The 25,748-nt window shown below is 47.7% G+C and overlaps 1 protein-coding gene across 1 annotated transcript in view; it reads left to right on the forward strand.

The window, feature by feature from the left end:
• Window positions 1-5,180: 5,180 nt before the first annotated feature.
• The window catches only part of VWA3A (von Willebrand factor A domain containing 3A), a gene marked incomplete at its 5' end in the record, with an annotated part of 52,226 nt that continues 31,658 nt past the window's right edge, over window positions 5,181-25,748 (forward strand). Inside the window, 11 exons of the mRNA XM_032396296.1 lie at window positions 5,181-5,260; window positions 5,548-5,671; window positions 9,725-9,849; window positions 9,949-10,026; window positions 11,850-11,904; window positions 15,947-16,045; window positions 17,474-17,580; window positions 20,230-20,355; window positions 20,683-20,791; window positions 21,022-21,087; window positions 23,782-23,907. Coding sequence (XP_032252187.1) covers window positions 5,181-5,260; window positions 5,548-5,671; window positions 9,725-9,849; window positions 9,949-10,026; window positions 11,850-11,904; window positions 15,947-16,045; window positions 17,474-17,580; window positions 20,230-20,355; window positions 20,683-20,791; window positions 21,022-21,087; window positions 23,782-23,907 — 1,095 coding nt within the window. The remainder of the gene's footprint in view (window positions 5,261-5,547; window positions 5,672-9,724; window positions 9,850-9,948; window positions 10,027-11,849; window positions 11,905-15,946; window positions 16,046-17,473; window positions 17,581-20,229; window positions 20,356-20,682; window positions 20,792-21,021; window positions 21,088-23,781; window positions 23,908-25,748) is intronic.

A 25,748-nucleotide genomic window follows, 5' to 3' on the forward strand; every position in this document is an offset into this window, starting at 1 on the left:
GGGGTACATCACTTCATCTCTCTTGACTTCCATAAAAGAAGGCGTTGAAGAGGGTCCCCCAGCTATGAGCCAAGGGCTGGTTACATCATAATCACCTGGGACCATTGTTAAAGATTCATGTTCCCACACCGTACCACAGTTCTGTATCAGTCTCCCAAATGGGAATGTTATGTATGTGTCCTTAGCAAACAACCCGGATGATTCCGATGGGCACCTGGGTTTAGGAAGCACGGCAGTAGATGATCTCTTCCGACGCTAAGAGGTCGCTGAGCCCGCTGCTGTATTAGCCAGGTTTGGGTGGGGCTGGACCTGGTGGAGGCGAGGGAATGCCAGACCTGTCTCAGGGTGTGTGTTTGCGGGGACCCCAGGGAATCTGAGGAGGAGACAGTTACCAGCTTTCCCGCCTGGCATGGCGCAGGTTCTCTGCTACCTGTCTTCAGTTCCTACTACGGGAAGGTAGCACATACCACGGCTCTACTGGTCCAAACCATAGTTTTCTGCTCATCCAGAGATTCTAGAAATAGAAGTCCAAATCCTGCTTCCAGGCTTTTGTAGGGGTGGAGAAAAGCAGAGTGCCTGGGGAAAGGCTGTTATCAACAACGAAGTGGTAATGTCTTCCTTGGGGTGAGGGAGTTTTCCCCTGTCCCTGCCTCAGGCTGCAGTGGTGCAGTCTGTTACCTTGGAGACCAGCTAACACTTCCTGGCAGGGCGAGTGCCTCTGTTGAGTTGCTTGGAGGAGCTTAGAGGAGGTGGGAACCAGGAAAAGCAGAGTCCTGGGATGACCAGGGTCCCTCTCCCAAAGATGGAGAAATAAATGGAGAAATGCAGGTGAGAGTGAGTGTCACAGGGTTGGCAGGATGGTAAGAGAGGGTGGGGCACACCCAGACGCCAAGCTCTGGAGGAGTGTGAAAGAGGTTTAGGGAGCCTGGGCCCGTGGGCCTCTGCTCCCTACATGCCAGGCGCTGTGCTGGGTGCTGGGGGTGCAACCGCAGACAAGGAAGTAGCGGGGCTGCTCCGGATACAACTTGGTATGAGGCAGCCCTGGGGCAGCAATAGGAGGAAATTATTTTCTTCCTGGGGGTTGGAGGGCAGCAAATGGGGTTCAGGAAAGACTTGCTGGGTTTTCTTGTCAAATGAAAAGGGCTAAGGGTGTTTCTAGAAGCAGATCCAATTTGAACAAAGAAGGGTATGAAATAGTAAGGTGCATGTAAGTAGGAGTTGCCAGGGACCATAGACGGGTAGGAGGTAAGGGGGAGGAGTCAGCAAGAAACAGGTCCTGAAAAGAACGGTAAACATTGCAAGGAAGGTTCAGCTTGATGATCCACGGCACTGAGGAGTCATGGCAGGTTCTAAACAGGTGGACAACTCTGCATGTCAGAAAGATCATCCTGGCAGCAGAATGTAAAATGGATTGGATGGGGGCAAGACTTAGATTGTTTGGCCATTCAAAATACAAACCCTGGGGATGGCTTTATCCCGGGTGTTGAGGAGAATCCAGCTATTAGCAAACCAAGAAGTTAGCTGGAGGTTTTCTCTTATCCACTAACCAGGGCTACTACCTCTTGCCCTTTGACCGTGATGCCATCTCCTAGGGGCCAGCCTACATATTCTCTTCCCTACCGGAGCCCAGCCCCCAGAGCAACGTGGCCCAATTTTGTCTGAACTCTAGGTGTGCCCTGAGCGCACTTACTCAACAAATATTTTTTGAGCAGTTACTAAGTTCCAGGCACTGACTACACAAAAGTCTTCTAGCAGTGACCGTAACTAAGTCCCTGCCCTCAGGGATCTTACTCTTAGTGGGTTGATGGGTGGGGGAGAAGGGTGGTAAGTAAGTAAATAATGTAGTACTTCAGATGATAAAACAAACCACATTCTGGAGAAAACAAAGCAGGGTGGAGGGTTACTATTTGAGATGGGGTAATCAAAGAAGCCATCTCTAATGAGGTTTCGTTTGAGCAAAGACGGGAGGGTAAGGGCTGTGTCCAGTTCATCTCTGCCTCCCCAGTACCAGCTCTTTCTAGCACCCAGAAAACATCCTAAAAATGTTCACGGGATGAGTGATCGCTTACATGTCCTATGCCAAAGCGCTTGAAGAAGCAGCACATTCTTCTAACGCTGTTCTGCATTTCTATAGTACTCTGTATTTACAAAGCTCTTTGACATTCTCGGTGTCGGGGTTCAGTCTCTTGATGACTGTGTTGAAGTAGGCAGGGCAGTTACTAGGATCCCCCTTCCATTCTGCAGAAGAAGAAACCCAAGGTCCGGTGCTTTCTAGAACACCACGTTGTGCCCTGAGCTTTATGCCAACCACACCCTCCTCCTCCAACAGCCACACCAGTCACCCTAGAATCCAGTCGTGCAGGCCTCTGAATTCATTAGATTGTTAATCACTCACTGAAAAGAGGGAACTGGGACACTGTGGAGCGTCCAGTGTTCACGAGGCATTTCTAGTTCAACAGTCTCTGCCCCTGGTCTCTCAGCCAAGCGTCCTGAAGGAAAGCCAGTTGTTTTTTAAACATTTTTTAACATTAACAACATTGCCAGATTATCTTGGTGCTTCCCAAAAAACAAATCATCCTCTGAGTAAAAGATTAAAGACCCCAGAGAGAAAAGCAAGTTGCACCATCATTAGGCTATTTTATTTAATGATTTCATAAGAACACACACTCTTATTTTTCAAGCTGCAACCCCCGAGTCTCTCACTTGCTGTGTCTTAGCCAATACTTTTTTGGTTGCAAGTAATAGAAACCTAAATGAGCTAACTTAAGCAGAAAGATGGGGGATTATAAGGAACAGGGTTTTTCGTGGAACCCAAGAGCAGAAAGTAAAGGTAGTTCTCACAAATGCCTGAGATCAGCATTTAGATATTCAAGAACCAAGGCAGGGGCGCCTGGGTGGCTCAGTTGGTTAAGCGACTGCCTTTGGCTCAGGTCATGATCCTGGAGTCCCTGAATCGAGTCCCGCATCGGGCTCCCTGCTCGGCAGGGAGTCTGCTTCTCCCTCTGACCCTCCCCCCTCTCATGTGCTCTTTCTCTCAAATAAATAAATAAAATCTTAAAAAAAAAAAAAAGAACCAAGGCAGTTTCTCAACCTCCTCCTCTCCCTTCACCTCCCCTCCCCCAAATGTGTATCACCTACCAGTTCCTGCTCTGTTGTAACTTACAGTCTAATGGGAGAGAGACACCAATTTTTAAAAATCACACTAAAGAATGTATCATTCTAAATTAAAAGTATTCTGAAAGAAAGGAGCACAGTTCTGTGAGAGTTTACATAACACTAAAGGAACCTGAAATACAGTGGGAGGGTGAAGAACAGTTCCCCGAGAAAGTGACACACTGAAATATCAAGAATGAGTTGAGGGAGGGGGAGGGGATGTTCCAGAGCAAAGACAGCACGTGGAAAGGCCCTGTGGTTAAAGGAACCGCATAACATTCTAGGAATTGAAGGGAGGGGTCGTGGAACACAGAATGGGGAGCAGGGGGGAAGGGGGAAAAGCTGGAGAGGTAGGTAGGCAGCAGCCCAATCATGAAAGACCTCAAATGCCATCCAAAGGATCTTTCTTAGTCTTCATCCTAGAAATGAAGGGAAGCCTTTGAATCATTTGAACCAGGAGGGAGAAGAGGGGGTGTGATGTTGGGTTTGTATTTTTAAAAGATCACTCGCTTCAGTGAGAACAGACTGGATGGGAAGGGTCTGAGGGAATGTGGGGAGGCCAGTTAGGGTCTACTGCAGTTGTCTATGGCAGAGATGACAGTGGCCTGGACAGAGAATGTCACTGGAGACAGAGATAAGTGGAGAGATTTGAGAGGGGGAAAATTAACAAGAGTAGGTGATGGATTGGATATGGGAAATGAGGTGTCAGGAGTAATTCCCAGGTTTCTGACTCATATAAGTAATGGAGAGTGACTCTTTTCTCTGAGTTAGGAAACACTGAAAAGAGGATAGGTTTGTAGGGAATATGAATTCAGTGTTGGACATGCTGAGTTTGAGGTACTCCAGATGGAAATATCCAGCGTCGATGAATACAGTCTGCCATCAGAGTGGGAGGTCCAGATTTTTGACGTGCCACTGGGGGTCACTGATGTGTGTACATGGTAGTTGAGGCCATGGACAGGGAAGGATAAGACTGCCTAGGAAAAGAGGATAGAGAAGGGTAGAGAGGGCACAGTTTATCCTTGAGGAACACCGACTTAAAATGCTCGGGTAGAGGAGAATGAGTCTGGAAGGGAGACCAGGAAAGAGCCAGCAGAGAGGGAGGAAAAAGGTGGGAGAGAATGGCCCCAGGGGAACCAAGGCAGGGAAGGACCACTTACTCCCCTTTATCTGAAGACAGGCTTTTGCCGCTTCTGAATGTACGTGGTGGCCCCATAGCTCTTAATTCCAAATTCCCAGATGGATCCATCTTGTTCCTGTCCACTGCTGACTTTAAACTGTAAGGAGTAGGCTACAGGGTCCCCCCTTTGAGTGCAGATGTCATTCACAAAGAAAAGAATTTAACCTCATCTCAGTATTCCCCCCCACCACCCTTAAAATCGTTATGGTCATTCGTTGCCCTCTCCACACAGTCCAGCCCTCACCATACTCTTTAACATGGCCACCTCCTTTCTGTCCTTCATGACGGTCTAAGCTCAAGGTCAAGCTTTCAGCTGACCACCTTAGCTAAAACAGATCCCTTTCCTGATAACTCTCCATCGTATCATCCTGTTCGCATCCTTCTTAGCACTTGCCACAATTTCTATATAGACTATATTTAATTTTTTTAACATCTGTCTTCCCCCGCTCTAGCTCAGTGGTTCTCAGCGGGGGACAACTGTGTCCCTCAGGAGATGTTAGGCCACGTCTAGAGACATTTTTGGTTGTCACAACTTGGGAAACTGGCATCTAGTGAGTGGAGGCCAGGGATGTTGCTAAGCATCCCACAACGCACAGGACAGCCTCCCAACCAAGAATGACCCTGCCTAAAATGTCAAAAGTGCTAAAGTTGAGAAGCCTCTGTTCCCTTGTTCACCATCATATCCTCAGCACCTCGCACAAAGCCTGATACCTAGGAGGTGTTCGATAAGCATTAGTGAATGAACGACAGAAGAGTTGGGATAACTGTAGATACCCCCAAAGCTGTTGTCTCTATGCTGCATTTATCTTTCTCTTCTCTGGTGTTCCTTTTCTCCCTAGGAAAATAAACGTTGGGTGTTTTTATAATGGCTACACATACTAGTCCTGTCTGCCATGGCCAAGATAATATGTTTCTGGAAGATCATTGGTAAGCATCCTCTCTGATTTTTCAAACGAAGACAACAGCAAAAACTTGAGGGGGGAGATGGCTGCCTCAAAGCGAGACTGGTTAAATGGTCATGGCATCATCTTATGCCCGAGGACTTCCGTTTTCTCACTACCAAAACGGTAGAATAAAATGTCTTAAGAACCTGGGGTCCACCTTTTATCAGAACTCTACAGGACCCCTTCCCAGTTGGCTCTGGAGACCCTGGCAATGTGGAGGCAAGGTCTAGTGCTGGGACACTGATCATCCACTCACTGTGTGTTTTGTAGCGTGAGGAGAAACAATGACAGAGATCCAAAGAAGCAGTTGGACCAGAAGGACATCCATGGACTTGGCCAAAAGCCAGACAATGGACTACTGGTTACACATGTTAACCAGACACAAGACTTACTGGTAAGTAAAACAGTGCTTTAACTGAGTCACAGTGCTTACAAGTCATAGTCAGGGAATGCAGAATGTGTTAAACTCTGGGTGTTTCTTTTTTTTTTTTTAAGATTTTATTTATTTATGAGAGAATGTGTCTGAGAGAGAGAGCATGGGCAGGGGAGGTGGGGGCAGAGGGAGAAGCAGACTCCCCGCTGAGCAAGGATCCTGACCCGGGGCTCCATCCCAGGACCCTGAGATCACGACCTGAGCCAAAGCCAGACTCCTAAGGGACTGAGCCACCCAGGCACCCCACTCTGGGTATTTCTTTCTTCACGTAGGCTCTTGGGATAGAAAACGATTAGTTAAACATTCATCTCTAATCCTCTACCTTTAGAAATGACAGGAATCCCTATGCTGTTTATATAAATTTTATAGCCTTCTTGGCTGTATCATTAAACATTCAGGAGTATATGAAGACTGTCTGTGTTATCAAAGCCTGAAGACTAGGGAATGTAAATTCTAAAATTTCCCTTTCTGAGATTTGTCTTTCTTTTAGGGTTCCCTAAAACCTAGATCCAAAAATCAGTTTCAGGAAGTGCTATCAGAGCAAGAGCATCGCGGCAAGAGAATTAACTTCTAGAATAACCACAACTGTGGTTTTAGGCTGACTCTCAATGTGTCAGTGAGCTGTTTTCTTTCCCACGATGGTGGGTGGGTGGTCTAGAACTCAGAATTCACTCTACCATAGAAACTATTGTGATCAGGAGTAGTTAGGGGCAAGCCTGGCCTATAATCACCCACCTAATCTACGTGAGAGTTTAAAGATGGTATCTTTGAGATGACAATCTTTCAAAAACAACACAGTTTTAATGCTGACAGTCAAACAATCAGGAAAATGGTCCTGTTTTACTTTCCTCAAGTATTGGCACTAATAGGAAAGTAATTTTAATTAAAAGAAAATGAGGAAATCTCAATAGTCTTGAGATTCTGGGGGATTCTTTCAATGATTTCAGATTTGATAATATGAGTCTTCACTTCATCTAATTTCATATCAAATACGTGACTTCCCAGGTGGACAAGGACCACTCGGGCCCTTATTAGCCACAGCTGGGACCTCCTCTCCCTTACAAATGAATAGCAGTGGGAAAGAGAGAAAGGACTGTCCCAACACAAAGATCTTCCTACTCTCCATGTGAAGCACATATTTTAGTATGTAATCAGTATGCCCTACAGTCAAAATGTATGATGTCTGTGAGTTAATGGTGGACCTTCAAATATTAATCATACAAAATCCATGTGCTAAAACACGATGGATCATTTAAAATGCAAGTAAAACGGAAGAAAGGTGAATTATCAGTCTAAGGGGTTATCAACCAGGGAGTCGGTTGAGTCCTGAAAGATGAAGAGAGTGACATCTAGTGTTCATATGATGTAAAGCAGCGTCTCCCTAAGTGCCAGATGGGGACCATGCATATTAGGGGCTGCTGTTTAAGGGCAGAACATTAATTAGCATAAAACCATATGAGAAAATTATCTTTTTAGTCAGTTCCCCCTCAGTCCTTCATGAGGATAGCCACAGCTTGGCGCTAACGTGAGCTATGCAGCTTGGGTTTGAATCCCAGCCGTACCACTTACTAGCGTGACTTTGGGAAAATTACTTAAATTCTCTGTGCCTCAGTTTCCTTGTCAGTAAAATGGGGTAATGACAGAAACGACTTTGTAGAATTAAATGAGTTAATATATGGCCAGTGCTTGACACGTAATAAATGCTATTTAAATGTTTGCTCCATTAGTATTGTTCACACCTCTTTAACACTTGCTAATCTCCTTTTGAAACAGAGCAGTGGGCAGGCCTCAGGCACAGAACCGAGGGCACACAATAGTATCTAGCTGGCATATAATGACAGCATTTCATTTTTACTGAGTGGGAGATACGGATCATTGCTGGGGTCTGTTAACGCAGCAACACTCAAGGCCCCGTGCTGCTACAGCTTCAAACGCCCGTTTTACAGGTGAAAAAAGAGCCCCACCAACCTGCGCAGCATCACAGAGCAAGTAGATGGAGAACCCCACCTACGGCGCTCCTTTCTTCTCTCCCGCTCTCCTCTGGACTTTCTTCTTCCTGTGTCCTCTACCCTGTCTAGTGGAGCTCAATCAGCTACCTGCAGAGTTTTCAACCCCTTGTCTACCACCTCACCCACTACCGTGAGAACCCTGGTAGATACAAGCCCAAGGAGCACCCACCTAGGATTCGAGTAGGCGCCCGGGAGATGGGTGCAGCCATCTCTAATATAGATGGGGGTCCTGGTGGATTAAACAGTGGGCAGGCCCATTCCCCAGCCATCAGATGATGCTGCAGGGCAATTTCCGTCATCCACTCAGCCGGCCTCCGTCATGATGCTGTACCACACCCAGAGGGAGTCCTGGCCAATTCTGGCAGCATTTACATCCCATGTGTATCACACAGGGATTGCGCTGGAAGCCCCATCTGAACCAGGCCTTGCACACCTTCCCAGCCCCTTCTCATGTCACATCACACGCTCCAACCGTCGTGGCCACCTTTCTGCTCTACAAATGTTCTGACCCCTTCCCCGCTCCATGCCTCTGCCTGGAATGAGCATTCCCTAGCTATGCACAGGGCCGGCTCCTCCTTCACCTCCAGATCTCGGCTCACAGCGGCCTTCTCCGACCCGCCTCCCCCGCCCCTGCAGAAGTGACCTCCCCGTCTCCATCCTACTCACTGTCTATCACATTTCCCTGCTCCATGTTCTTCCTGCAACTATTCCTTTCTGAAACTATATACACTGATTTCATCTCTTCTCTACTCTCTACCTATTCACACTAGAATGTAAGGTCCAAGAAGGCAAGAACGTTTCTATCTTGTTCACACTGTAGACCTAGGACCAATGACAGCACCTGGTTCATAGAAGGGGTCAGAAACACCCACTGGGGGTAGAAGAAATGCCAGACTCCAGGAGAGGTGATCAAGGCCAAATGGGCTCAGAGCCTCAGGTCAGTTTTCTCTGCATTCTGGCTCCCAGAAAGCATCCCCAATCTTAAATGCCTGCTGTGAAGGACTTCAGCTCCACCACCAAGGCCACCACCCAAATCCTGAGCTTGGCGCTGTGTAAGTGATATGGTGTCACCAGGTATAAGCAAGGGGGCATGGTCCTTTTCGTGGCCAGACTCCTGTGATGGTGAGGAAATTCTATATTTAAAACTTTAACCTGGTACTCCTGCTTCTGGCCTCCGGACTAGACAGGATAAACCCATTCCCTCCTCCATGAGCCAACAAATGTTTGTTGAGGACCCACCAGACTGATAGCAAGGCAGAACTCAGAGCAAGATACAGAAAATGCAAGTGTGGAAATAAACAAAGAGCACCCAAATGAGAACAGAGGCCATTTATTCCGAGTTTGCTTCCAGCAAGGGAGTCAGCCACCTTCACTTGTGTTTGGTAGAGAGTCTCAAAGGCAGGGGATCAGGAAAGCTTTGTAGTGAAAAAGGAGAAAGCTTCAGGTGTGCCCAGAAGGGCGGTGCTGGCACGAGGAAGCTGGAGGTGGGCTAACTAGAAGGCAGGCATCTCATGTGATTGGTTTTGAGGGCATATTTGGCCTTCTCTGGTGGGTCCTGAGCCGGATGTGGGATAAAAAATAGGAAAACTGAAGGTCATTGACCAAGTCCAGAACCTTCTGGGCCAGTTGCTACAGTTGTGGTTTGGTTTTGTGGACTGGTTGCCACGGAGGTCATGGGGCGGAGTTCTGTGTCCTGTACGGTCTGGCCACTGTATTTCGGTCTCGCCCAAGAAGGGTGTGGTGAGTGACCCTTGAATTATCTCGCTGCATATTGGGGATGAGGTGAGGGATGAGAATGGGTATTTCCAGAGCAACTGGCCCAGGACACAGGCCTCCTCATTCCTCAGTTCCCTCAGCAAGGTGAGTTCTTGAACAGACTGCGTTCAGGGATGACCCATCGGAGTTGGCAGCCCTTGGGCATCTGTGTGGAGGGGGAACCTAGGGCGTCCTCAGCCTTGCCCTCTCTTTCCCCAGTTTTCTGTTTGACTCTGGCTCTGTCTCGCAGAGGCTGCAGAGAGATGAGACCAAACCCTCGGCTTGGGAGGACTCGGAAGACTGGCTTTCCAGGCACAGTTTACAGTTTGAGAGGCTCACCCTGGCTGACCTGCTTAGCCAACGCACCGCCGTGCTGTGAGTCTGGCACCATTCCCTTCACCCCCAAGCCTGCGAGCCTGGCAACACCCCACCCCCCGGCCCCAGAGACCCCTTCTTAAGACTTTGCTTCTTCAGGGAGGAGGGCAGCAATATCATGAGGAAAGTGTACTTCTCCACCCAGATCATCCACCAATTTGAATCCAAGCTTTCTGAGTAAGTACGAGAGCTCAAGAATTTCTTCATTTCAGCAGCCTGAAAGTAACTTTGTTCAGGGGTGCGTGGGGGGCTCAGTTGGTAAGCATCCTCTTGATTTCGGTTCTAGTCGTGATCTCAGGGCCATGAGATCGAGCCCCACGTCAGCTCCGTGCTCGGTGTGGAGTCTGCTTGAGATTCTCTCTCTCTCTCCTCCCTCTGCCCCTCCCCCCCACTCACACTCTCTCACTCTCTAAAATAAATAAATAAATAAATAAATAAATAAATAAATAAAATCCTCAAAAAAATGATTTTGTTCCGACAACAATCTCTGGGTTCTTGGGCAGGTCCCTCCCACCTCTGGTCCTAATGGCCTCTTTCATCAAATAAAGAGATTGGACCATACCGGTTTTTCTCAGCCTTTTCAAATCCATGGGCCCTTTGGATGAGCGCATAAAACCTCACATCATCATCTGAGGTATAATAGTTAAATGACCACTTTCAATGACAGATTGGTTGGGCTTATACTTTTGCAAATTATGTCAAAAATATGCGGGCTACCCACTCCCAAACCAGATTTTCCGAGCACATATATACATTCCATCCCCAATGTAGCAATCTATGATCCATGATCACTGTTTGCCTGAAGTTTCTTAAAAGGCTATAATAATAATTAATACCTGTCATTTATTAATGTGTCAGGAATTCTGCTAAGGCCTGCGTGCATTATCTTGTTTAATCCTCACAACAACCGGAAATACATTACTCTCAAGCCAAATATTCAAAATTCAATTGACAACTGACCAATTTGCCAGATTTATCAAAACATTTTAACTGTAACTTTTTTTTTTAAAGATTTTATTTATTTGAGAGAAAGACAGCACAGAGGGAGAGGGATAAGCAGACTCCCGGCTGAGCAGGAAGCCCTATGTGGGGCTCGATCCCAGGACCCTGGGATCATGACCCGAGCCGAAGGCAGAGGCTTAACTGAGCCACCCAAGGGCCTCTTAACTGTAACTTTTATAGTAATTTTTATCAGGTATGAAGGTTTAAACAGGTTTTTAAAGAATTTTGCAATATTTTGGTTGATTGGTTTTAATTGTGAATCAAGCGTGTTAAGGAATGTTCAAGTCCATTCAGTTAATTCAAATCTATTTTCAGGGAATTGGCTTTCAGCAAACTGACTTTTGGCAAATTGACTTGGGTAGAGCCCTGGTATAATCTTCATGTTGGAGGTTCAAAGAGGTTACCACACTTGTCGAAAGGTTACACAGCTAGTAAATTGGAGAGCTGGATCTCAAAGACCAGCACGTCTCATTATGAAGCTCATACTCTTAGCTTTATTCATACTCATGTATAACTTAAAATTCTACCCACTGCCCCATGATTTCACATCCAAAGGTTTTGTTTTTTTTTTTTTTACATCCAGAGGTCTTGTTTGCCGTTTTGTAGGCTCCCAAATCCCACCTGCCCTCAATGAGGGCAGTTCAGTTGAATTCAAGTGATGAGTCCTGAACTTGAGCACCTGTTACATGCTCTCTCCGTCCAGTCATTGGATTGGTTTGCAATAAGGCAAGTTCAAGACGTTCTCCCGACTACTTTTTGGAAACTGAGGGGGTTTTTTTGTTAATCAGTCCCCTGAGAACTTCCTGCTGAACTGCCTCCATTGGGCATTTATGATCATCTCCAGGTGACTAGCAAGTTTCACCTGGGGAGACACGGATTTGAGAAGAGCAAGACATTACCCCAAAATCCCATCCACACCTTCTTCCCATGTATGTCAGTGACTGTCATTCAGTGATGAAGTTGACCTTGGCTGATGAGTCTTTCTGGTATTTTGGCAGGGCTATTGAACTCTATCAACAGAGAATCCAGTGGCTCACAGAAAACAGCAGGAAGGTAAGAGACTCCATTCTCCACCCCCTTCTACTCATTCTGTCTGTACTTGTTACAGTTCTTTCAGTTGCAAACGACAGACCTTCAGCTTAAACTGGCTTAAGCTAAAAAAGGAATTTCTCAACCTACATAAATGAAAAACCCAAACACAGCTGTATCCATGGGCTCAGATGATGTCATCTCTTTGTCTCTGGGGTCTGCTTTCTTCTGGGTTGGTTTTATTCTTTTTTTTTTTTTTTAAGATTTATTTATTTATTTTAGAGAGAGACAGAGAGAGAGAGAGAGAGCACATGAGTGGGAGGGGCAGAGGGATAGGGAGAGAGAATCTCAAGCAGACTCCATGCTGAGCGTGGACCCGGAAACAGGATGGGGCTTGATCTCATGCCCCTGAGATCATGGCGTGAGCCCAAATCAAGTCAGATGCTTAACTGACTGAGCCGCCCACGCACCCCACTGTACCCTTTTCTGATGGAGCTACAGAGTAGACATGAAACCAGCCCAGACTAGATCCCAGGGAAGCAATCACTCACAAACCAACTCGTGGGTCCTCTGGGTGCTGACGCAGCCTGGGGTGATGGACAGGCCATCCCTGGGCCCACTTCCCAACTACGGTCAGCAAGGCCCTGGGCAAGTGGCCTCACTGCTTTGGGGGTCTGTTTCCACATTTATGGAGGAGAAAAGCAGGGCTTATAAACGAGTAGCGTGCTGGTAAATCTGGCCCACAGCCATGTTTTTCTTGGCCCTCATAGTTTAAAATATTTCTCGAGTTAGTTGCCAAGATTTAGAATTCTGGTGTTTCATGTTTATGTCTGTTTTTAGCTCTCTCTTGAAAAATGGGAATATCTGGCATCACCAGGCTCCAATTCCCTCTTATGAACTTATCCAGTTATTTTACAGGATAAATGTCTAGAATTCCAATGGCTCAGTTTAAGAGAATGAATGTTTTCAATTATAAAAGCTCTAAAGGCAGTTTTTGTAAATTATAAAAGGAATAGAACTGGCCCCAGATTTGAACTCCTTTCAGCCCCTGAGGATTGGTAATGTCCTGGGAGGCCTCAGCGTTCGTTTGGGTCATTCAACAAATATTGATTGGACGACTACTACGTATCCGGCACGGGTCCCAGACTGAGAATAGAAACATGACCAATACAAAGGTCCCACCTTCGTGGAGATTATAGTCCAGTGGAGGAGGACAGACAATGGATAATTAGCAATTCATAGGCTAGGTCAAGTTACTAGTGCGATAAAGAGAAATGAACAGGGTAAGGGAATAGAGAGTAGGATAGAAGGAGGGCTATTTATTTTTTTTAAAGTTTTTTTTTAAGATTTTATTTATTTATTTGAGAGAGGGAGAGAGAGAGAGCATGAGCGGGGGAGAGGGAGAAGCAGGCTCCCTGCTGAGGAGGGAGCCCGATGAGGCACTCGATCCCAGGACCCTAAGATCATGACCTGAGCCAGAGGCAGATGCTTAACCAACTGAGTGACCCAGGTACCCCAGAAGGAGGGCTATTTAAATAGAATGGTCAAGGAGGAGACATTTGTGCAGACACCTGAAGGAAATGAGGGCACTCCCATATAGAGATCTAGGGGAGAATGTTCCAGGCCGAGGAAACAGCAAATGCCAAGGCTCCAAGACAGGAACAGGCTTGGCATGTTCTAGAAGAGGCAAGCAGGCCAGTGTAGCAAGCACAGAGTGAGCCACGTGGAGAAGGGGAGGAGATGAGGCTGGAATCAAGAATGGCCTTACAGAGTGCAGATCTTATTCCACAGGTGAGGCCTTTAAGCAGGGGAGTGACATGATCTGACCTAAGTTTCAAAAAGATCATTGTGGCTCCTTCATAAACTGACTGTAGAGAACAAAGGCCAGGTAAGAATGGTGGTGACTTAGGCTCAAGAGCTAGGGTGGATGGAAGGAGAAATGGTGGACTCAGGGCATGGCTTGAAGGGAGAGCCCACAGGACTGCTGATGGATTGCATGGGTTTGGGGCCAAAGTGCCTGGGGACCTGTTGAATGCCATTCACAAGAGGGCCAGGTGTGTGGAGGAAAATCAAGAGGTCTGGGTTTCACCATATGAAGTCTGAGAGGCTTACCAGACATCTGGGCAGAGACAAGGAGCAGGCAGTTGAATGCATATGTTTGGAGCTGCCAGAGAGCTCTGCCTGCAGATGGACCTGGGATTATCATCAGTGTGCAAATGGTATTCAAATCCCCAAGACACGTGAGATCTTTTAGGGAGTGAGTGCAGAACAGTGGTTCTTAACCAGGGAGGGGGGAGCGGCAATTTTGCCCCCCAGGGGATATTTGGCGATATCTGCAGGAATGTTTGGTTGTCAAGACTGAGAGGGGAGGTTGCCAGGGAAGCTGCCAAACATCCTGCAGTGCACTGATCAGCTCCCCATAGCAGAGGATTGTCCAGCTCAAAATGTCAGTAGTTGAGGGGTTGACAAACCCTCGTGTAGATAAGGAAGACGGAGCCCTAGCCCTGTACTTCTCAAACATTTATGGCAGCCAAATCCCTTTTGGTGGTGGGGGTGGTGGGGAGAGGAATTTTGTTAAAATGCAGACTCTAATTGGGCAGATCCGGAGTGGGACTTGAGATTTTGCGTCTAACAAGTTCCCAGGACGTCCTACGATGCAGACTTTGGGAGGAGGTGGGGGAGGGTGAGAAGGACTGGCCAGCAAGTGGACGAAAAAGCAGGAAAACGTGATGTCCTGAAAGACAAATGTACTTATTAAACGCTTCAACTTGTTACATCCTTGACACAGCGAAAGAGCGTCCTATACCACTCAGAATTAGCGAACGTTGAGAACTTACATTTGACCATTGGGTTTGGCAAGAGGGAGGTCATTGATCACCTTGACAGGTGTAGCTTCAGTGGAGTGGGGAGGTGAGAGCCTTACTCTGAGGGAGTCACAGAGAAATGAGGGGTAAGCTAAAATGGGAAGCAGAGAAATGAGGTGGGGTAGCAGGAGGGAGGGGTGGAGTCCTGAAAGGTTTATTTCCTTTTTCAGATGGGCAATAGTATTTTGTAATTTGTGTGGTGATGGAAACCTTACAACAGATAAGGAGGATCTGGTGGTCCAGGAGAAGAGATGGTTACAGTAGCAAAGTCCCTATTTGGCAAGACAAGAGCAGGTGATGGGAGTCAAAGGGTTGGCCTTAGAGCTTCCGTAGTTGCTCTATAATGTAGATACATTGTAACAGGGGAAAAGGCCAAGGGTGTGGGCAAAGGGGCAGGCAGGTTGGTAGATTCTGCCTGGAAAGATTTAAAAAACAAAACCAAACTCTGGCTTGTTTCTCTTTTCTCAGTGAAATTGAAGGCAAAATCACCTGCGGAGGGAGCATAGAAAGGGAATGTTGAGGTGTGAGAGATATAAAATACCCCTCCGTGAGAGTAGAGAAAATTGGGCCTGCAGTAAAGTGGGATTTAAGGCAGAAAGCATCAAATGGAACCCACTGCCCCTAGAGAATCGTCTGTCTCGAACGAATGAAAATCCCAGTTCATGATGCAGCTGTAGCAGGATGAACCGTCCTCAGCAGAGTCAGACTGCATGGGCACGGAGAATGTGCTAGCTGTTAGACACAGAATTAGAAACTCACAGAAATACCGCGGCAGCCGGCGAGCTTGACACATCTGCCTTTGATTGGTAGAGTGGGTGGAAAACAAATAAGGATATAGAGAAATGGAATAAAATCCGCTGATGTAATTAGACAGCCAACTTTGTATTTTACAAAGGATGCTTTTCTGTGGTCTCCAAATTTTCTTTAATGGACATGGCTTACTTTATAAGGGTGCACTGTAAATATTAAGGAAAAAAAAAAAAGACTTGTAAAGAATAGGCTTTAGGAGCAGATAATGCCCGGAACTACAGTCAGGATCGGGTTTTGCTTTTTTCCTCTATAAAATGGACCTGGCTTCTGCTGCTTTCTGAGGTCAGGGGTGTGTGTTCCAACGTCCACGTCACGCGGAACTGCCCCAGGAGAGGGCTTAAGGGAAGCACAGAGCTGTGCTGGATGTTCCCACATGCCCTCTTTGGTTTCAGGCATTTGGCCTCATCAAGGGAACCAAAGTTGGTGTTGTCATTGACGTGTCAGCCGTCAGCAGTGGCTCTCAGAAAGAGGAATTCCAGACTGACTTCCTGGTAAGTCTCTCTGGCGCAAAGAAGTACCTGGAACCGCCCCCCCAGACACACCCCCTCCCCTCTGTGAGCTTGGCCAACTGGCTTTGTTTGTAGCAACTGCAAAATGGGGTGTTCTGCAAAGAACGGTTCGCACTTAATTAGCACCTACCGTTAAGGAACTATGTCAAGTTCATTTTCAGTTCCTGTGTGAGCTTCTAGTATCCTCACCACAGCAGTCCCTATTAACTAGACTTTTCCGCAAGGGCCCCCAGTTCCCTGGAAAGAGGATGTGAAGAACAGTAATCGGTTGGACTGACTCCAGCATAGCATGGCACAGGTCTCCTGGCCTTTTCTGGACCCAAGGGCTGTTTCGTTTTCTTTGGCATGTCCATAACAAAGAAGCTAAGAACTCTGGAGCCAGATGACTGGCCTCAAGTCCCAGCCGCCTCTGCCACTTCTGGGCTGTGACCTGCTGCCTAATCTCTCTGTGCCTTCATTACCTCATCTGTAAAATGCGGATGACAACAGAGGCCACCTACCAGGGCTGCCATAGGATGAAAGGAGTTCATGCAAGTTAAGTGCTCAGAAAAAAAAACTTTGTATGTAGCCTCTGTGCACTAATGTAAGGGGGCTCTTTTCTTATGGGAACCCCTAGAGCTTTGGATGTGATCGTCCAAGGACTCTTTATAGGGTTCAACATGGGCTAGTCATCCAGAATTGTCCCCCGTTCCTGGACTCAGCAGATGTCAGGAAACAGTGCTTCATGACAAGTCTTCAGGGCTGAGTTTCTACAGATCTCCCAGGTGGGCTGGTCTAATATTAGGCAGGGCAAGGTCTGTGTTGCCGGTGGACAGATGAAGTTCTACCTAGCCAGGAAGATGAGGGAGGAGCTATCTCACTGTTGGATATTCATCGGCTACAGCTTGAGAGCATCAGATGGGCTGGCCTTGTGCCCACTTCTACATCCCCACCTTCTGTGCTTTGGCGAGAAACCATTCCCCCCAACCTCTGTCCTCCCTCCCTGGATGCCACCGTGAAGGGTGGCACAGGCTGAGATGGGTAGTTAAGAGGCTCATCCTCCTCCTAGTCTGTGACCCAAGTGTGTGGCAGCCCGAAGGAGCTGCTCCAGAAGAAGACATCAGTCTGCAGTCCCTGGGACTGAGGGAGGGCACGACCTCCCAGGGTGGTCTGCCAGTCTATGGGCTGAGGCCCATGCCCCGCCCCCACCATGCACACACACACGGGCTGGGATGGGTCACCAGGGCACTCATCCCACACCCCCACGTGACTCAGTGGGCAGGAAGCAAATGTCACCTTGGGGCCACTAAGCGACCCCATCCCAGCAAGGCTGCCACCCCGGTCCTGAGGAGCCAGCCCCAGCATGAGGAGTGAAGCCAGGCCCCACGTGGCCTGCGGCTCTGGGAACCAGTATGTCCCTTTGTCTGTCAGGACCTCATTGAGGAGCAGCTGAGCCACAAGGAGAAGCTGTATGTCCTGTCCTTCGGCTCCACCACCAGCGCCCTCTGGCCAGACCCGGTGGGAGTCAGCTCTTCCACGTGAGTGACCTCCCGGCCTTGGCCAGGGTGTCTGCTTGTTCCTTGTCCTCCCCACATGGTGCTGTCTTTCTTGAATGAATACAGTGCGAACCCGAGACCCCAACAGGTGAGTGAGTACAAAGAGACAACTCACAAAGCGGAAACACAGGGATCCGTAACCTTCGGCAAAGCAGACAGCCTTGTGAGCAACCCACAAAATGAAAAGACAAGACAACGGCAAGGCACCATTTTTCTCCAGCAAACTAGCAAAGATAGTTTTGTTATTTTGAAAATAATACATCTTTAAAAATCCACACAGTACGAAAGCAGAGTCTCTCTCTCACCTCCCAATAACTGTTTCTTCTACCTACTTCCACAGTGTGTCACGTACATGCATCGGTATGTTTATCCTCTTTTACTAAAACATAAACAGGAATGCATTACCCTGTCTTGCACTTTGCACTTGATTTGAATGTCAGTCTCTCCAGTACACACAGATCTACCTCATTCTTTTTTAATGGCTGCATAGTATTCCACTGCATAAATGTACTGTGATTTAACTAGTCTTTTATTTGGAAGCTTCTAGTTTGTGGGTTTTTGGGAGGGCCATGGGGGGGCAGAGAGAAGATGTGTAAGAATTTCTACTTATGCCAGTAAGTAAAAATTTCTTTTCCATGAAGAGAATATCCTTGATGGCCCAGCAGGTGTTAGGTGCCCTGCTAAGCACTTTTCATGCACTATCTTATTTAATACTTAGGGCCAGCACATGCAGTAGGATTCTTATCCCCATTTAGCCTATGAAAAAACTGGGACTAAGGTTAGGGCACTTGCCCGGAGTGGCAGAGCCAGGATTGGCTGCCAAAGCCCGGAGCAGATTCCAGGAGAAACCACCTGTATGCATTTCTGGGATGGAGGTCCCCTTGCCCAGCACTAGCTGTAAAGAGGAGCTGTTCTGGCTAGAGCAGGGTCCAGTTCCAACAGCGCTGGCTCTGCATCCTGCTCTGACAGTTACGGGGTGGCCTTGACCAGTCCTTGAATTCTCTTTAGCAGAGTGAGGCCAGGGATACCTACCCCTCACTCAACTCCTGTGAACAGGAGGTGAGGGATAAGCATCTGGCAGGTGGCTGGTACTCGGTGATGAGAGCAGTTTTTTCCTGTGGTTTCCGCTCCAGGTAGACCCCTGATCTCCGGGATGTCAGACCTAGAAGTCACCATGAGGTCATAGGCAAGAGCTTCTCACTGCAGTGATTCCTAGAGACTACTTGTGATTTTGGTCATATCTCTGCCACGTGTACTATTTTGTTTTGTTTTTTTAAGATTTATTTATTTATTCTAGAGAGAGAGTGAGCATGAGTGGCGGGGGGGGGGGCGGTGCAGAGGGAGAGGGAGAATCCTCAAGCAGACTCCCTGCCGAGCGTGGAGCTTGATGTGGGGCTCGATTCCAGGACCCTGGGACCATGACCTGAGCTGAAGGCAGACGCTTAACCGACTGAGCCACCCAGGCGCCCCGACGTGTACTATTTTATTTATTTTTTTTTTTTAAAGATTTTATTTATTTATTTGAGAGAGAATGAGATAGAGAAAGAGCATGAGAGGGGGGAGGGTCAGAGGGAGAAGCAGACTCCCTGCCGAGCAGGGAGCCCGATGCGGGACTCGATCCCGGAACTCCAGGATCATGACCTGAGCCGAAGGCAGTCGCTTAACCAACTGAGCCACCCAGGCGTCCCACCGACGTGTACTATTTTAAAACATCAACTCTACATGTATTATTGAAGGGAACTATCAGTACCATAACAAGAAGCCCGTATCACTTGCCATAATTAGAATGCAGCCATCACAATAAATACAGTGAAAGCAAATAAACAATGATATCAAATTCCAACTTGAAACCTATCGGCCTGGAGAAGGCTGTAGGCCTGGGATCTGCTCTCCCTTTGTGTAGAAGGGAGACTGAAAGGTTATAATAACGAAGGACAGACTTACTGGCCACGAGCTGAGATTTTTTTAATTTTATTTTCATTTTTATTTTATTGGTCAGACAGAAAGAGAAATGGAAAGAGCAGAACTCTCTCACTGGTACGGTGTGAGATATTTAACCAAGAAAGCGTGAAGCCGCTTTCCCTCTTTGGGCTGGGGTGCATCCCAGCGCATGCGAGATGCAGCCACACGGCCAAGGCGCCTCCTCTTGGAGCCCTCTCGGGGTCAGGGGATGAACTCTGCATTGGGGGGAGTGTGTGGTGGCTTGGGGCGCAGAGAAGGAGCTTAGCCCAGAACCTCTGATCGCAGAGTCGCTGGAGTCCAGCCTGGTTTGAAATCCCAGAGTTGGCCAGTTGCTTACGGGATCAAGTCCTAACTCCGTTTTCTCATGTATAAAATTGGAAGAAATGTATTCCCCTCAAGAATTATTGTTAGCCTGGGGCGCTGGGGTGGCTCAGTCGGTTGAGTGTCTGCCTTCGGCTCAGGTCATGATCTCAGGGTCCTGGGATCGAGTCCTGCATCGGGCTCCCTGCTCAGCGGAGTCTGGTTCTCCCTCTCTCTCTCTCCCTCCTCCCCTCTGCTCATGATCTGTTTCTCTCCAATAAATAATTGTTAGTCTGAAACGAGCTCATGCCTGTCCTCGGCCTGGCACCTCGGCAGAGCGCTGTGGTGGGGTGTCTGCTGTCTTCACAGCCTCCAGGAACTCAGGCTCTGGGTAAAGGAGCTGCAGCCTGACAGAGGCAGCAATTTGCTACAAGCCCTGAGGAAGATCTTCACCCTGAAGGGGCTGAATTCTCTGGTGACCATAATGGGAAGCTGGTAGGTCTCCTTTCCTACATGGGTAACAGACCGCACGCACGAAGGGGGCTGGAGAACCAAAAACCATCACGCAGGACCCTTCACACACACTGAGAGAAGGATTTCGTTCATAGGCCGTCCGTCCCTAGGTGTTGGGCAGGGCAGCCAGGGCAGGCCAGGCCTGCAGTCCACTCTACCTTGCATCTTCCAAGCGACCTGGGACACTTAGACCTGGGACCACCACATAGGTGGTCAGTTAGATTTGGTAGATATTCCCATTTTCTCTGGAATGTCCTCCACGTGATTTGAACTGGGGCACCCCCTTTTCTTCTTCTGTCTTCTCCCCAGCCCAGATCAGCCTTCTGAAATTCTGTCCAGCTACATCCAACAGTCCACCATGGGAAGGGGCCTCATCACCCACATTGTCACCTACAAATGCAGCAATCAGGTGCCCCTTGTAAGTACCTGGGATTCTCCAACGTTTCCCTTGGATTGGCCACAGTGATCTAGCTGGGCCATCTTGGAGGCTCCATGCATGGATAGCCCCCCACCACCAAGCTGTGGACCAGAACATGACTCTCCTTGTACCTGCTTCTTCCTTTGGGCAGCTGGGAGGTTCAAGGAGAAGCTTGTGGGAGTACCGGCATTGCCCCGGTGAGGATGCTGACCCTGTCACCATCCCCACAGGCTGTCCTAAAGAACCTTGCAGAAGCTCTTGGGGGCTACTACCACTGCTACAGCCCAGAAACAGAGGTAAGCCCTTCTGCCAACGCGCTGCCCCTCTCCTCCCTCCCTGCCTGCCTCCAAGCCTGTGCCTGGGGGACCTGGGCCAGGACAGACCATGCTATGTACTTGCTTCCCCTCCCTGCCGCCATGTTCAATGGGTTTGCACAAGTATAATCAGGTTAAGATGAATATGGGAAGAACAGGGACAGCATGAAGTCACAAGAGATCCTTTGCTCAGCGTGCATGATGAGTGGATTGCACACCAGTGAGCCTAGAGGCCTTTTAAAGCCTAGCTGGTCGAATCCTGAATCTCTATCCAGTTGTCATCACCATGGGGTCCAACCCCACCTCTGCTCCCACCAAAGCGGAGTCTGAAACAGTTGCCTCAGGTCCTCCTCCAAGATACGTCCCTGCCACTGCAGGGGACCCGCAGCAATCAATTCTGAATGAACGATCAGTTCTGTCCCAGTCCGCCCATTAGTATCCTTGTCCCAGTTAATCGTAGCATCACACACCCTGTGTCCACACTGGAGGTAACAATTAGCAAGTGTGCATGTGGACCACTGGCCGATTGAGAACCCACTGTCTGTTCAGCTCGTAGGCTGTGTCTTGCCTGAAACCATCGGTAGCCTTAAGTCAAATAATATTTGTATCTTACAGTGTTCAAGCGTCACAAAGTCTAGCATTTCACGCCAAGGAGCCACGGTCAGACAACATTTTCCTTGGTTTACACCCCTTCTGGTTACATAATTTCCCAGACTCTTGTTTGTTGAGGCCACAGATCACAGCGGCTAGGAAGGTACCATAAATGAACAAAACCGGCTGGTTTAAGAAGCCTTTTTTTAAAAGATTTTTTATTTATTTATTTGACAGTGAGAGAGAGAGACAGCGAGAGCAGGAACACAAGCAGGGGGAGTGGGAGAGGGAGAAGCAGGCTTCCCGCAGAGCAGGGAGCCCGATGCGGGGCTCGATCCCAGGACCCCAGGATCGTGACCTGAGCCGAAGGCAGACTCTTAACGACTGAGCCACCCAGGCGCCCCAAGAAGTCTTTTATTTTAGGGGCGCCTGGGTGGCTCAGTTGGTTAAGTGTCTGACTCTTGGTTTCGACTCAGGTCGTGATCTCAGGGTCCTGGGATCGAGCCTGGCATTGGGCTCCCTGCTCCGTGCGGAGTCTGCTTCTCCCTCTGCCCCTCCCCCTGCTCATGCATGCTCTCGCTCTCTAAAATAAATAAACCATCAAAAAAAAAAAAAAAAAAGAAATATTTTATCTAAAAACCCGTGGCCCTCTTGGCTTCTCTATTGTTTTTCTTCATAGAGATATGAGTACAACAAATATCATTGTCTTATTTTAATATAAGCAGAAAACAGTAGAAAGATAACAAAAAACTTAAGCTGACTCAGAGGTGTGGGGGGCAGCAGAGAGTGGGTGGAGCTGTGGAAGACTAGGTAGCTCTTACCCCATCTAGAGAGACGCCTCTGCTCAGCCCTTGGCCCATCCCCATCGTTGCTCTGGAGGAGTGTGACCCCCATGCTGCTAGGTTTTCCAAGGAGCCAGAAATCTGGATTTGTATGTATGTGTGACTTCTTTACATTTTTTTAAATGGAGATGAAATTCACATAACATAAAGTTCCCCACTTTAAAGTGAATGATTAGCAGCACTTAGTACATTCACAATGTTGTGCAACCACCACCTCTATCCAGTTCCAAAACATTTTCATCCCCCCAAAAGAAAATTCTGTACCCGGGGCACCTGGGTGGCTCAGTCGGTTAAGCGTCTGCCTTCGGCTCAGGTCATGGTCCCAGGGTCCTGGGATTGAGCCCCACATGGGGCTCCCTGCTCAGCAGGGAGCCTGTTTCTCCCTCTCCCTCTGCCTTCCTGTCTGCCTACTTGTGATCTCTCTCTCTCTCTCTCTGTCAAATAAATAAATAAAATCTTTAAAAAAAAAAAAAAGAAAGAAAATTCTGTACCCATTAATCTGTTACTCCCCCTGTCCCCTCCCCCACAGCCCCTGGAAACCACCAACCTGCTTTCTGTCTCGATGGAGTCACCTATTCTGGATATTTCATATAAATGGAATCATACACCTTTTGTATCCTGTCTTCTTTCCATTAGTGTCATGTTTTCAAGGTTCATCTATGTTGTAGCCTGTCTCAGAGCTTCATTCTTTGTTATGGCTGATTTATTGTCTAGATCCACAACCTTCTGTGTGTCCATTCATCCACTGATGGACACTTGGGTTATCGCCACCCTTCGGCTGTTGTGAACCGCTATGAACATCGGTGTACAAGTATCTGAGTCCTCGTTTTCAATTATTTGGGGTATCTACCTACAAGGGGAACTGCTGGGTTATATGGTAATTCTGTGTAGACTTCTTTGAGGAACCACCAGTCTGTTTCCCACTAGCAGTGGGCAAGTGTTCTGGTTCTCCCCATCCTCACCAACGCTTCCATAGCCGGTCCAGTGGGTATAAAATGTTTCTTCGTATCTTTGAGGTTAGAAAACCCTTCAGTTATTTAATAACACTGCAGGCCAGTACTATAGAAATGGAACCAACAGGTTTGCAGGCTCTATCCGGCACATGGACCCTAGTTTATAACGTCTGGCTTAACCAATCCGCCCCTCAACTTTAGGAAATGACATGACTGCTTGCCCTTTCTTGCGTCGGCCATGGCTAGCAGCCAAGTGACCTCTAATGGCTGATTGCTCCTACTACCCCCAGGTCTACACCAGCTGGGACATGGACCAGCTGCTGGAAGAAATCCAGAAAGCCCAGAGCCTCCTGGGCCACATCCAAGCCTTGCGCCACAGGACCCCCTGTGAGGAGCTAACCAGCATGATGAAGGAGGTAGGTGGTGTAGGGGAAGATTCTGGAGCTGGCCTCACTCCATCCTTCTTTCTCACCCGTCTCTCTGAGGGCATAGCTGCCAAAGCCCCCATGTGCTAACAGAGAAATAAGGCAAAGCCCTGCCCTTTGCTGTACCCCACAGCTCTGAGCTGCGTGGGCCTTCCACTGTGCCAGAAGGATCCTGATGGATTTTCTAACTGAAAAATGTATTTCAGAGAAAGGCCAGCAGGCTCCTGCCACCCCACCCACCTCCCACTGTCCCCTCCCTACCCCCCAATTTGGAGAAGGATGAACACCTCACCCACACAGAGTGGGCTGTCTTGAAGATGGTCTTTGCTACCCAGCGCTTCATTTGTGGCAAACGTCCCTGCGTGGCGACTTGATTAATGTAACATCAGCAAAATAACTCAGCCAGCTCATGGGCGTAGCACCATAAGAGCTCTGAGCTGTTTAGATCAGGCAGAAAACTTAACTGTGGACAGGAGGCACTGAGAATGTGCTTATAGCTTCACCAAATGAAGGCATGGCTGTGACGTACAGGACATCTTGGTCTGGCTGGACGCAGTGGAAGAGACACCGCGCCTAGAAACTGGAATCTTCCGATTCGGTTCCAGCTCTTCTACTGAGTATCTATAAATCATAACAACTGTTGTATTACAATTAGAAGAGTTCTCATTTACTGAGTGCTCATTCTAAGATAGACACAATGATTAATTCTTTAAACGTCTTATTTTAGCATAACAACAACAGTCTGCTGTAGATATATTATTACCCCCATTTTACTGATGAGGAATCTGAAGTCAGAAGGCTAAATAATTTGCCTCAGATCCCAGAGACAGAGACAGATGAAGTTTGAATTGAACCCAGGTCTGTCTGATGTCAAAACCTCAGCCAGGAGTTTCCTACAATGCAATGCATGTATTACTCATGGTTTGCAAGACAATTACAAAGTGGTACATGAATTAATTTTTTTTAATGTTGTATATTTAAAACTAGCTCATTATGGTAGTAATACATCTTCTTTCTAAAATTATTTGAGTACAAAAAAGGGAGTCAATTTTTAAAATTAGATCAAATTAACAATTAAAAAGCTTTAATGTTACACATTTGGTTTATTTTTTTATTTTTTTTTTATTTTTTATTTATTTTAAAGATTTTTATTTATTTATTTGAGACAGAGAGAGAGAGCACATGAGAGGGGTGAGGGTCATAGGGAGAAGCAGGCTCCCTGCCGAGCAGGGAGCCCGATGCGGGACTCAATCCAGGGACTCCAGGATCATGACCTGAGCCGAAGGCAGTCGCTTAACCAACTGAGCCACCCAGGCGCCCTTGGTTTATTTTTTTAAAGATTTTATTTATTTGTTTATTTTTAAAAGTTTATTTATTTATTTGAGAGTGTGGGGGGGGGCACAGAAGGAGAGGGAAAGAATCTTAAGCAGGCTCCACACCCAGCATGGAGCCCAACACGGGGCTTAATCTCATGACCCTGAGATCATGATCTGAGCCAAAATCAAGAGTTGGATGCTTAACTGACTAAGCCACCCAGGCACTCCTAAAGATTTTGTTTTTTTAAGTAATCTCTACACCCAACGTGGGTCTTGAACTCACAAGTCCAAGATCAAGAGTCACATGCTGTACCAACTGAGCCAGCCAGATGCCCCCGTATTTGATTTATTTTAAAAAAAATTCTAGGTGTGCCTGGCTGGCTCAGTCAGGGGAGCATGCAACTCTTGATCTCGGGAGTTTTGAGTTCAAGCTCCATGTTAGGTGTAGAGACTACTTAAAAGTAAAATCTTTAGGGAAACTTGGGTAGCTCAGTCAGTTGAGCGTCTGGCTCTTGA

This window comes from Phoca vitulina, unplaced genomic scaffold, assembly GCF_004348235.1.
Source record: "Phoca vitulina isolate PV1807 unplaced genomic scaffold, GSC_HSeal_1.0 scaffold90, whole genome shotgun sequence".
Lineage (NCBI taxonomy): Eukaryota > Metazoa > Chordata > Mammalia > Carnivora > Phocidae > Phoca > Phoca vitulina.